This window comes from Aedes albopictus, chromosome 2, assembly GCF_035046485.1.
Source record: "Aedes albopictus strain Foshan chromosome 2, AalbF5, whole genome shotgun sequence".
Classification (NCBI taxonomy): Eukaryota; Metazoa; Arthropoda; class Insecta; order Diptera; family Culicidae; genus Aedes; species Aedes albopictus.
The window spans coordinates 325,765,267-325,778,021 of NC_085137.1; the positions used below are offsets into that span (position 1 = coordinate 325,765,267).

Sequence of the window (12,755 nt, forward strand, 5' to 3'; positions counted from 1 at the left end):
AGGTATGGGCGATAACACATTAAAATCAAAGTGGTTAGATTATTCCCAACAGGGGCAAGATGTAATGTGACGTTTTGAAATTGATTTCAATAGGGTATATGTACCATTCCTTGGCCTAATTTGCAAGCCGCCTTGACAATTTTGACCATAACTCATGAATGAATAGCACTAGAAATAATATGTCGACCCTATTACACACTCTAGGCAATGCATATTTCACCAATTGGAAGTAAACTTACGTAAATATTCAAGATTTTACTTAATTAAGTTGAAAAGATTTGATGCGATGGTATGCAACGTTGGTCTATGGTACAAAAATTGGCCTATTAGTGGATACAACGTTGGCCTATTGCTATCGATGCACTAGAACCACTAATTATCTCATTTTTTTAATATTTCTGCTGAAGTATTATCTCTGTTTATTCACTAATCTTTCTTTTAAATTATATTTTCGGAGCCAAATTTTCAAAAAACTATAAATAAATCACTTTAATTAAAGTTCTTCCTTAATTTAGTAACGAAAACAACGCAACCCTATTATTGTGTTATATTTTTACAGTCACCGCACACAAAATCTTTCTTCCTGTTCGTTCATTCTGGTTCTTACGCAAGAAATGCTGTTGACGTCTTTTTATCGTTGTTTTTGACGTCACTTTACTGATGGGCCAAGATTTGGGTACATAGTGAAAAAAATGTCCTCAATATTCGGCCCACATTCAATTTGTAAAATAGTTATTATTCGTTGAAAACAAATACACCAGTTCAAAATAGCGTCTTTGACCGTCGCATCAAATGTTCAGTTATTGAAAAGTCAATTCGAAATGTTTCAGAATCATGCCATTTATGATCATGTGTATAGACTACCCACTAAGCCGAAGAATCATGGCGTCTACAAAAGCTAAACAAAGTGACATTTTCATTCAATTTTAATGCTCCAAAGTGCTAACATTAAAACGAAATGTTACAGTTGTTTAGCGCATAGCTTTTCCGATATCCAGTTATGCGTGTTTGTCTGAGTTTTTGGTTCACGTTGAGATAGGCCGATCGAGGGGACTATGCCAACGAAGCATCCCGATACCCTATATGTAATTTGGAAAATTTTATTTTACTAAAAGATGGTTTGATTTCAAAACTATGTGTTATGACATTCAAACTGTTTATCATGACTAAGAATAAATTCGCATCCTCTGCTCATCTTGTCCACACCATCTCAGGTTGATGTTGCACGAACAGTTTCAGTTGACCAACTCTTAAATAGTCTTCAAAAACTGACAGCAACTCGTTTGGTGCAATTTTCTGGGGAACTTGGTTATTTTCTGTACCGTTGCTTGTCGTTTCAAGATCAGAAGTTTGCTTTGTTGAAATCCTCTCGTAGTTTACAGTGTTTGGGTCTTATAGCACAAGACCACACTTCCTGAAACCGTTACTTAATGTGCTTTTCAAATTCTCGATCGCAACAACTGCAGTTCGAACGGGAAGGCAGCACCCCTAATAACAGACGTCTAGGATTGTACCCCCTACGAATTTGTGCGAATCGCTGAATGCTAATACTAATTTAAATATGCATGTTTTCTTATATTACTAGACTACCTATGACTTAGTTGAGATATTCAAATATTCTTCATTACACCTATAAACCTTCCCTCAACATGTTAAACAATTCCTAGGATAACACACATGCAGGATAAAGACAAAAAAAGTTCTTTTTTTCGACATTGTTTCCGATCTTCTCTTGCTTGTGTTGTATCTATCAAAATGATCCGCCAGTTGCCAAACATTTTGAGGTTAGTTTTCGTGGTGTAATGAAGAATTTGGCAAACATGATCTTTGACATCATGTGTAGTATATATTCCTAAAATCTCGTGCATTACAGGTTGGGCTCGATTATCCGGAGTTGCATTAAAATTTGACATTTTGGTAAACCATCCTTAATTAGTAATCGGACATATTTTAAGCTTTACAGACCATTTCGTCCGATATATATTTGTTTGAGAAGCTCCAGAACTCTGGATACGACCTGTTATGCCAAACACCTAATGACAAAGCATATTCTCAATTCATCACAAATCTTATCTTATTCTCCAGTTCGCATTCATATAAATTACAAATATTCTTACCTGTGAGTTGGTACGATAGTTGGACGTGAACTCGACAAAATGTTCACACAGCATTTCCATTGTCAGCAGCACCCCCGCAAGAAATAATCTTAACATGTTCATCTGAAACAAGAAAAAAAAACACAAACCAGTCCATCATTATTCATATTCAAAAGGCCTCTACATTTCGTCTTATACTAATATGTAAGCAAACCCGACCGACAGACAGCCACAAATCACGATTGATCGGAGAACAAAAAACGGGATCAACATAAATGTCAACAATTTCAAACGGAAATGTACGGGTGATACAGTGGCGTTTCGGTTTTATCAATAGTCGTTTTAATCACTACTCGCTCAAATTCACGGTTTTCTGTTCGAATATATCACGATTTTAATTTCGTTTTTATCACACTTGTTTTAAAACATTTCGAAATCAATATAAAATCAATACAGCATTGTCCAGTCTACCAAAACAGTTAAAAAATATAAGCTACGACTTATATATTTTGCCGCTGAACGATTTTGGATAAAAAAAAATACATTTATTTCACGTTTCGCTAAATTCACGATTTCGTTTTTATCACGGTAAAATTTTTTTTTACCGTGATAAAACCGAAAAACCACTGTATTGTACTCTGAAGTAGCCGAAAGATATTCACATTGAATGCAACCTTCCACCATCAGACCATCGTCATCAGGTTCACCACATTTCAGGTTCAAGTCGCCGAACACCGACACATTGACCTTGATATTTGGCTATATGTCTCGGTTTTTTTTCTTAAATCAACTTCGACTGCTATTAATAATATGTATTTATCGCACACGCGCTTCATGTGGTGTTTTTTTTTGTGATTCAGTTGTTTTTCCACAGCAGCTCGCATCGGTGGATTGGCTTCAACAAAAGTTGGTTCGATGAACTTTTCAGATTCGTAGTAGTTCTAAGTCGTTCCGGTGCGCGTGTCTGGTTAGTCGATTCATTGGTGCTCCCATTGGAATTAATTACGTAGACACCGAGGCGGACCACCGGGAATGATACATCATACCGACACTCAAGGCGCTGATGCTAAACGGAGTTGACATTTCAACTTCTGACAAATAGAATTCAATTGATTTTAAGAAGAGTTGTGAAAACACAATGGTGTAGCAGATGAATCGATGCGACGATGGCACGCAGGCCTGCAATGCAATTGAATTATTTCGTGATTCAAGCAGCTTCCTCGACTGCATCTTTACTGTGGTCTTGGTGCGCAGTCAAAGGTGCAACATCCAGTAAGTACAGTTCCGATCGAAAGATTTAGTTACCCTTTCAAATAGGTACATTGTAATGTCATGCTTGGGTTTTACACAAAAGTAGATCGAGCTAGGGGATTCCCAGGAGTTTTTGATAAGCTTAAAAGAAGAAGGTCTAGACAGGAAATTAAGGAAGGTTTTAGGACCTCAAATTTAGGTAGTGTAACGATTCAACTTAATCAACCCCTGTCTGGCGTGAACCCTGGACAACGTGATTCGAAACCATCATACTCTAACGAGAGATCTACTGTTGAGATGGACTCTGGTGATGATGAGAACTGAAGAGAATGGGAGCCTGATGCTGTACGAGGAGCAGTGGTGTTCGATCTACAGAACGGGTAATTGTTTAAATATGGTTTACTGTTAAAAGTTTGTATTTTTTTCAATAAAGTTTCCGTTCGTAAATTAATTCTGTAACAATTGGGGGCTCAACCGGGATAGTTTTCCCATATTGGGCTGAAGAAAAAAAGTTTATATACATAAGCCCGATACCGTGCCGATAGAATTGTTGCAACATCACAACGTCCAATATTCACCGTGTGATAATTGAATCAGTATGCTTTCGTTTGATGGGAATGTCTTCCGGAACCCGGCTCCAGAATTCATCGAAGATTTCGAATTCAGTTTGAGACACCGCGTCACGGAAGAGATGATGTCTTTGATGTGCTTGGATACACTCGAGAAGGATGCAAGAGTGTGGGCAAAAGTTTTCGGACGCAAACATAAAAGTTATCAATCCATGAAAGCATCATTCCTACGAAGGTTTTGGGGACCAGATGTACAGTGGCGTATTCGTGACGAATTTTGCTACGGATTATATCGACAACAAACACCCATATCGAAGATGGGCAAGTATTTTGCTGGGATGTACCGTAGAGTATCATGCCTTTCCTCTCCACCATCAGATGATCAGTTCATAAACACAATCAGTGCACATTTTCCGTTTCATTTGCAATGCCAAATGAAGCGCCTACCGACAGTTGAAGACGTGTAAATGATGCTTGATCGGCACGATCGCACTTTGAATTACTCTGCCCAAGTTTATAAAATTCGGCAGCAGAGGCAGAGAGAGCAGAACAAAGCAAATCAAAAGCAGCAAAGCAGTTATTGTTATCACCGTGATAGAAGTGAAGAGATAAATAGAGAGTTACAAAATATACCTTTGAGCTCGACTGACTTGGCTGAAGTTCAACCTCGTAGTCTGGGAGGGGGACCTGTAACGATCCAACTTAATCAACCCCTGTCTGGCGTCAACCCTGGACAACGTGATTCGAAACCATCATACTCTAACGAGAGATCTGCTGATGCCGCGGCTATTGAGATGGACTCTGGTTATGATGAGAACTGGAAAGAATGGGAGCCTGATGCTGTACGAGGAGCAGTGGTGTTCGATCTTCAGAACGGGTGATTGTTTAAATATGGTTTACTGTTAAAAGTTTATTTTTTTCAATGAAGTTTCCGTTCGTAAATAAACTCTCTAACAGTAGTTTCAGGAAGTTCCAGGTAGCTTCTAGTGCGTTTCTACAGATTTAAGAGAGGTTTGTGGGACTTCCAGGATCACAAAGGGTTTTGGGTGTATTTTAGATGTCTGGCAAAAGATTTTAGGGTTCAGATAGGATTCAGAGCTCCCGGGCTTAACCTTAAACCCTCCTGAATACACGCAATCGCCTCTTAAAACTCTTCATAGACCTTCTAATCCTTCCTAAACACTGTGGAGTACTTTAAAACGTCCCCGAAAACACTTTATTCTCCTTTATTCTCTGAAATGCCCTGAAACCTTTTAAGACGTTCTTGAGACCTCTTTTCACCTTCTGAGTCGTCCTAAAACTTTTCTTAGACCCCTGAAACACCCCTGAAATCCACTATAAACTTCCTGAAAAGCCTCTGAAAACGCCAAGAAATCCCCTAAAAAACACCACTGAGACCCCTTGAAATCCCATTAAACCATACTAAGCGCTCTTGAGACGATGTAAACTGTTTCAAAAAATCAGCCTTTACTTATACATACATGTATAAATGCAAACAAACTTTTGTTTACGTTGCCTGTGAGATTTACCACAACAAAGTAAACAAAAAGTGATAAAAACGTAAAACATGAAAAAGTTTTATCTGTCGAATGTTCTTTATTTCCGATTTATCTAGGAGTCGAAGCTAGAAATCGAAAGGTAAAGGGTAGTCCTTTCAAATAAGGAAAAAATATTGTTTGGGATAATTGTGATTGTTTTCCTCAAACGGGCTCCACTGCTCCCCAATAAATAAATAATTAAATATTTTCTTTCGGGACATTCAATGTTGTCCAAATCATAACTGTCACATACCCGACCCTTTTGGAATTGTACGAATCGTTCCAACATTCTTTTGGGGTAGTCTAGACCAGGGGTTCCCAACCTTTTTGAGGTGGCCGCTCCCTTTAGGAATTGTCAAACATCTGGGGCCCAATGAAATTTTTTAGAAAAAAATATGAATTAAATGAACAAAACCGAGTTTTTTTTTTTGGTACAGTGACCTATCCAGAAATTTACTGTGGGAGGGGTTTTCGACGATCAATAATACGTTTTTTTATTCGACACTCACATTTCGTAATGTATAATGTTCATTCAATTTGAGTCGTAGTTGAAAAATAGCGGCGCAGCCGAAAATTTTTTCTTCTGAAGGCGTTTTATAGGGTATTGTGCCACTTCGGCAGGTGTACCTATTTTGGGCACTTGCCGCTATAACTAAGTCAATTTCATACCGATTGATTTGAATTTTCGTATAGAGTTACATACTGTACGTGCCTAACTATATACAAAATTTCAAATCAATCGGATTGAAATTGACTTAGTTATAGCGGAAAGTGCCCAATATAGGTACACCTGCCCAAATGGTACAAGACCCTACTAAAAATTAGTTCCTCAAATTGTGGCTTTTGGGCGTGGCGGTATATAAAATTATACATTGGTATAATTTGCACAAAACAGAATAAAAATTTAACAATTGTTTTGGTAACATCGTACCCCCCTGGGCTGGCTTCACGGCCCCCAGGGGGCCGCGGACCACTGGTTGGGAACCCGTGGTCTAGACCAATCAAACTACTCTAAAGATCAGTTTTTCAGACCATGACATTGAAAGTTCTCATGAGTGTCTACATTCAAAGGAATCCATGAATTTACTGCGTGAGTCAGGCGCGGAACAGGCAGAACTCAGTCTTACGGAGGAAGAAGCACCAGCAGGAAGAAAGAGATCGTAAAGCGATGGAAGAACTGTACCGTGCTAAGGACTCACGGAAGTTCTACGAGAAGCTGAACCGCTTGCTCAAATACTTTGTGCTACAAGCCGACATGTGCTGAGACAATCACGGGAATCTACTCACGAGCGAGCATGAGGTGGCGGCTGCATTACGATGACCACCATAATAGCGACGTAGAAAGCACCGAAGGTGGCGTGTTAACAGATCTAGGAGTACGTGCGCAGGACGAAAGACTTCCGGGCCCAAGTCCGGCCCCTAACCTCCAAGAGATTGAGGAGGAGGTTGGCCGGTTGAAAAACAACAAAGCCGCTGCAGCAGATCAACTGCCAAGCGAGCTTCTAAAATATGGTGGAGAAGCACTGGTGAGAGCACTACTCTGGGTCATTACGAAGGTTTCAGAGGAGGAAGTAGGGAAAAAGCACTAATCTTCAACACTGCTCTAGTCTTCGCCCCTTCCATGCAATTTCCATTTTTTTATGTATGAATGGCGAAGATTAGAGCAGAATTTTAGGGGAGCGAAGTCTAGTGCTTTAACCATATTACCGGAGGAATGGATGAAAGGTATCGTCTGTCCCATCTTCAAAGAGGGCGACAAGTTGGATTGCGGGAACTATCACGCGATCACTACTGAACGCTGCCTACAATATTCTCTCAAGTTTTATGACGCCGTCTATCACCAATTGCAAGAGAGTTCGTGGGGCAATATCAGGCTGAATTCATAGGTGAACGTGCTACAACGGACCAGATGTTCGCCATTCGCCAGGTGTTGCAGAAATGTCGCGAATACAACGTGCCCACACATTACTTGTTCCTCGATTTTAAATCGGCGTATGATACTGTATCATACTGTATCGACCGAGAACAGCTATGGCAGATTATGCACGAATACGGATTCCTGGATAAATTGATACGATTTATCAAGGTGACGATGGATCGAGTGATGTGCGTAATTCGAGTATCAGGGACACTTTCGAGTTCTTTTGAATCTCGCAGAGGGCTACGGCACGGTGATGGTCTTTCGTGCTTGCTGTTTAACATTGCTTCAGGCCTAGTTTTTCAACTGCTTGTATTGCAATTCATTTGCGAAACACACGTTATTCTGGATTGTTTTGGCAGTATAACAACCTCCATAAGAAACATTGCAAGAAATTCTAAGGCAACATACATAACTGGACATCACGTGTGGCCCGCGGGCCGCACTTTGGTGACCACGGCTTTAGAGGGTGTAATGAGGAGAGCGAGGATAAACAAGAGTAGAACCGGGGAAGTTTCTCGGCTTCGCAGTCATCAAACGCAATCAAACGACGAAATATCGTTCTTCATCCGACGTTTCGGTGTTTATTACACCTTCTTCAGGGAATTCTACAATTAAAACGAGACATCATAAGCCAATTATAATAAGCTAAATAACATTAGACCTCACAGAACTCGCAAACGTTCTCGTTCTGTGGGCTCGGTTTTAGCATGATCAGTCTAAAATTTCCAAAAAAAGTGTTGGCAAAAATCCTACAAAAATTTTAAAATTACTTTTAACCATTTTTACACATTTTATTTTTGACATACTCTCTGAACAACAAAATTAAAAAAAAAAATATCTGAATTCGGAAACACCTTCACTATCCAACCAACGGTCATTTTGTTGATGAAACGATGGTGGATATTGTTTGGACAAATTGTGGGAAATAAGTGGAGGTAACTAGTGTGGATCTAATTTTTTAGCTATTCGTGTGTTTGGTGTTTGGTGGTGTTTCTTGAGTTGGACTGTTGATTTTTGAGTGTGTGTAGGATTCCTACATACATTGAACTTAAGCTGTCAATGTCAGATCTCTTGTTTACTATACGGGGAGTGTATATGATGCTACATACTGCTAGGATTGGAAGGGTTGACTGTCTTCTATGTTGATCCGATATTGTTGTTTTTTCCATCAGGTTGAACCTATGATCGTGTTCTGTGCTGTGTTGAAGTAAAGCGGTCTTTTCCTTCAACCGTTCCAGCTCGTACTCCGTCGTCGCATCGTTGTTGCCTTTGTTACGCAGTCTCTCTAGCTCAGTGATTCCCAAAGTGGGCGAAATCGCCCCCTGGGGGGCGAAAACATTACCGAAGGGGGCGAAAATTTAAAAATTAGATATTGGGGGGCGAAAAATTCAACAAGGGGGCGATTTTCCAAAAACCATTTCATTTAGAGTGATTTTGGGTATTTTTGGACAGTTCTGGTCTCTTCTTCAAGAAGGGTTTGCGTCATTAGAATTGTCTGAAACTTGGTCGAGTTTAGCTCGATTGGGAATGTTTTGGGTTTCAACAGGTTTAATATATCATCCCATGACGAATAGTTACCAAAAAAGTTCCCTTTAAGGGGTTCTTCTTATTTTCAGAATGATTAATCTTGAAAACTAAGCCTCAAATCAAGTGCAACCATTTCGAAGAATCGGATAATGTGCTTTTTCTGAGTTATTAGCCATTAAGCGAAAGCTCTTCAGTTCCCTTCTAAAATAACAACGAAACACAGCAATATATTCTTTAGTTGTGAATAATTTGAAAAAGGCATGGTTGAACATCTGATTTAAAATAATAAATCTACTTAATGCACATACTACTCGAATACAAGTTTTAACATTTATAAATGTAGTATAAATGTAGTAAGAACACATCTTACACTTTTTGTTATCTGATATTTTAAAAAATGAAGTAATTATACAAATGATATTTATTGACGATCGCAAGTTTGCAACAATATGGTTTGATAGATTGTTCATATTATTTCTGATTCCTTGTGTCTTTCCTCCTTCTTTGATTTTACAAATATCTCGTTATTCGAAGTTATTATCCAAGATGACATTTTACGTCTACTTTGTTAGTAAAATTGCTAAAATTTACCACTCTACTTGAAAAGTTTTTGTTTTATTATTTGGCATAGTTATTACAGAATTATCTAATTTTCGGTAAAGTTTCAATCTTCGTCGAACTTTTGGAGTTTCTTTGAGCAAAACCAAGACGACTTACAAAGCTGAACCCTAAAACACTACTTTCAATCTTCCTTCTTCGAAATTTGAAAAAAGTTATATGTAGAAGTTATATTTTCTTAAAGTTCTCAAAATAATAAGATTCTGAATTTTATTTATTCACCATTTTGTATTGTGAATTTTAAACTGTAAGTTGAATAAAAATGTAATACAATTTGTTGGTGTATCAAAACATTTTCAAAAAAATTCCAAAAACATACAGTGAAAATAAGAATGTTTTATTCCAGTAACCTACAAAATAGACAGAGTTTGTAGGTTTTAATGCAATTTCAAAATTTGGAATCTTATTTCAGAAAATGCAAATTTAGGGGGGCGAAAATATTTTTCGACAGCTTCAAGGGGGCGATTGCTCCGACAAGTTTGGGAACCATTGCTCTAGCTGATTCATCGTTGTACGGTGGCTGCAGAGTCTCTGCTTCAGTTAGGTTGTTGTTAACCCAACATAGCTCGCATCGCAATCGTGGCATGGAATGCGATATATAACGTTGTGTCTCATTTCCATCGGTATGTTGTCTTTCATGTTGTTGAACATCCTCCTGGTGGTGTTCTCGTACCACGGTGCCAGTGTGATGTTGGGAAGTACGGCTTCAAATGACTTTCTCAAACGTTGAGTGAGGTCATTCACGAACAGCATCGGTTTGTAGATGGTCGGTGTTTCATTCACGGTTGTGTTGATTGACCTCCGATTCGTGTTTCTGCTCAGAAGTCGATGACGAAGCTATGTAGGATAATGATTAATCCGGAGAGTTTCGTCAATGATTTGGTTGGCTGTTTCTCGGGGAGCATTAGTGGTAAACTCTCGGACTCTGTGAATGAAGTTCGTGACGGTGTTCATATTCAGGTGTAGTGGATGTCCTGATAGGTAGTCCACTAGACGACCAGACGCCATGGGCTTACAATACCATTCTTTGCGAATCGTTTGGTCGTGTTTTCGCACTAGAGTCATATCCATAGGAAGGGGATTTTCCAATCCTGCTCCATTTCACATGTGAATTGGATGTTTGGATCAAAGCTGTTGAAAATGTTGAGTACCTCTGCTATCTTGTCCGGTGGGAGGGCAAGAATCAAATCGTCAACATATTTCTTTAGAACCGGAACTGGGCAGTCAATCTACAAAACGATTAGACAGGTGGTCCTCTATGGGCACGAAGCATGGACTCGTGCAGAGGACCAACGCGCCCTAGAAGTCTTCGAACGGAAGGTGATGCGTACCATCTACGGCGGAGTGCAAATGGAAGGTGTGACTTGGAGAAGGCGAATGAACCACAAACTGCATCAGCTGCTGAGATAACCAACCATCGTCCATACCGTGAAAATCGGGAGGCTACAGTGGGCAGGTCACGTCATCAGGATATCGGATAGCAACCGGACTAAAATGGTTCTCGAGTGTCATCAGACCGGTACAAGAAGACGTGGTGCGCAGCGAGCTAGGTGGGTCGATCAAGTGGAGGACTATTTGCGGACCCTTCGCAGAATGCGGAACTGGTGACACACAGTCATGGACCGAGTAGAATGAAGACGACTCCTATGTACAGCAGAGGACACTCAGGCCTTAGTCTAACCGGTAAGGTAAGGACGGGTTGCAAATCTATAGAAAAACGTTAACAAAATCGTTAATGATGATGATGATGATATTGTTCTACCATCGATTGTAGCAAGGCAGCTGCCTATAGCACTGGAATAATCTGAAAAGCGATTTGATCAAGATTGTGCTGTTGTTAGTGGTCAGTCATTCTCCTGTATGAAGGGCCAAAAAGGGATGTGCGGACCCGCAAGCAAAGACACTTGCGCGAAACCCGCGTCAGGGGAAAAGAAGCTCCTTCCAGAAGAAAGTTCTCACGAACAACTGCAAAATCAAGCCCTCGATTGACAGAATACTCCCAATAGATGGGGTCGAAGAGCCCGCCCTCAATCCACGAAATGTTAACAACAAGGAGGAGGCAGTTCCAAGCTCCTGTCCAAATCGTTTCAATCGGGTGCCCTGATGGTCCCTCCCTTTCCCAATATATGATGAGATATGTATATGTAATGTATGTCAGTGTGTGTTGTGTATGTTTTGTTATACATTTGTTTGAAAAACAATCATAATCATGATTAATAAGCATTTATAAAGAGAGACGAATCAGCCCAGGGCTGAAAGTCTCTCAAATAAAGATAAATCAATCAATCAAGCATTAATAAACAAAACATTTACCTGATTACTCCTGAAATAAAATGAAGATTAGCAAAAAAACATTTAAAAAAAGCACATCATATCTCGATCCTGAAATGTCTGCTCACCACTGATCGGCCACTTTAGGCATGAAAACAGATCGAAATTTGATGTGGTGGTAGATCTTACGTCGCAACGCACCATTCTAAGGTGATCTACCCACGTTACGGGGCCGTTAACAAAATCGTTGATGAACGCTTAAAAAATATCTGGCCCCAAAGGGTTAAGATGAAGCGTTAGGACATAAATAGTTACCATCCAATTGTGTTGTCTTAATAGATACCTACCTATTTTTGTCGACAACAAGAACTCTTAAAACTATTTGTTTTTTTTTTGTAAAAGATCCAGAACATTTGATCGATAGTGTATTTGGTTGTTGTAAGCGATCAATACGGTGCCGCAGGAGTAATTCAAGCGTCACGATTTTATGGACACTTTGAGGTTTTCTCGTTGGGTTTGTTATTCATGTTCGCTGATTGATCGTTTCTTCTAGCTTGGCTATAAGATTATTCCGAACGCATCGCAGCTTTGGACAGTGCAAAGGTAACCCAATGAGGCTGTGCCAGCGCTGTGTCTGCGCTGCTAGTATTTCTTTTTCTTACTTTTCGAAGTGGAAGATGAGCACCTACTAGTGGTGACAAGCTAGGACTTCAATTAGCTCTATTCTGATAAAGATCAAGTTGAAAACACACAAGAGCAATGATGAGAATGATTCGAACGGTATGTCCATGGGATGTAATACCCTTAACTGTAATTCCATTGATGTGATGAGCAGTAAATGTTTACTTCCTAGTTACCTTGCGCTTGCCCGAGCAGAGGGGAATATCAAATTAATAACTACGAAATCACAAAACCTGTTTTTATATCTTGTTTTGTTATTATTGAATTATCAAGGCATTACGTT

At 39.5% G+C, this 12,755-nt stretch overlaps 1 protein-coding gene across 2 annotated transcripts in view; it reads right to left on the reverse strand.

Annotated features, from left to right (window-relative positions):
- LOC109403097 (cuticle protein 8-like) overlaps positions 1 to 12,755 on the reverse strand; it is a 54,133-nt gene that overhangs the window by 3,800 nt on the left and 37,578 nt on the right. For both annotated transcript variants that reach the window (XR_009997102.1, XM_062848854.1), the window contains exon 2: positions 2,118 to 2,219. Coding sequence is in view for 1 of the 2 variants with exons in the window: in XM_062848854.1 (XP_062704838.1) it covers positions 2,118 to 2,219 (102 nt within the window). In the remaining variant the exon portion in view is untranslated. The remainder of the gene's footprint in view (positions 1 to 2,117; positions 2,220 to 12,755) is intronic.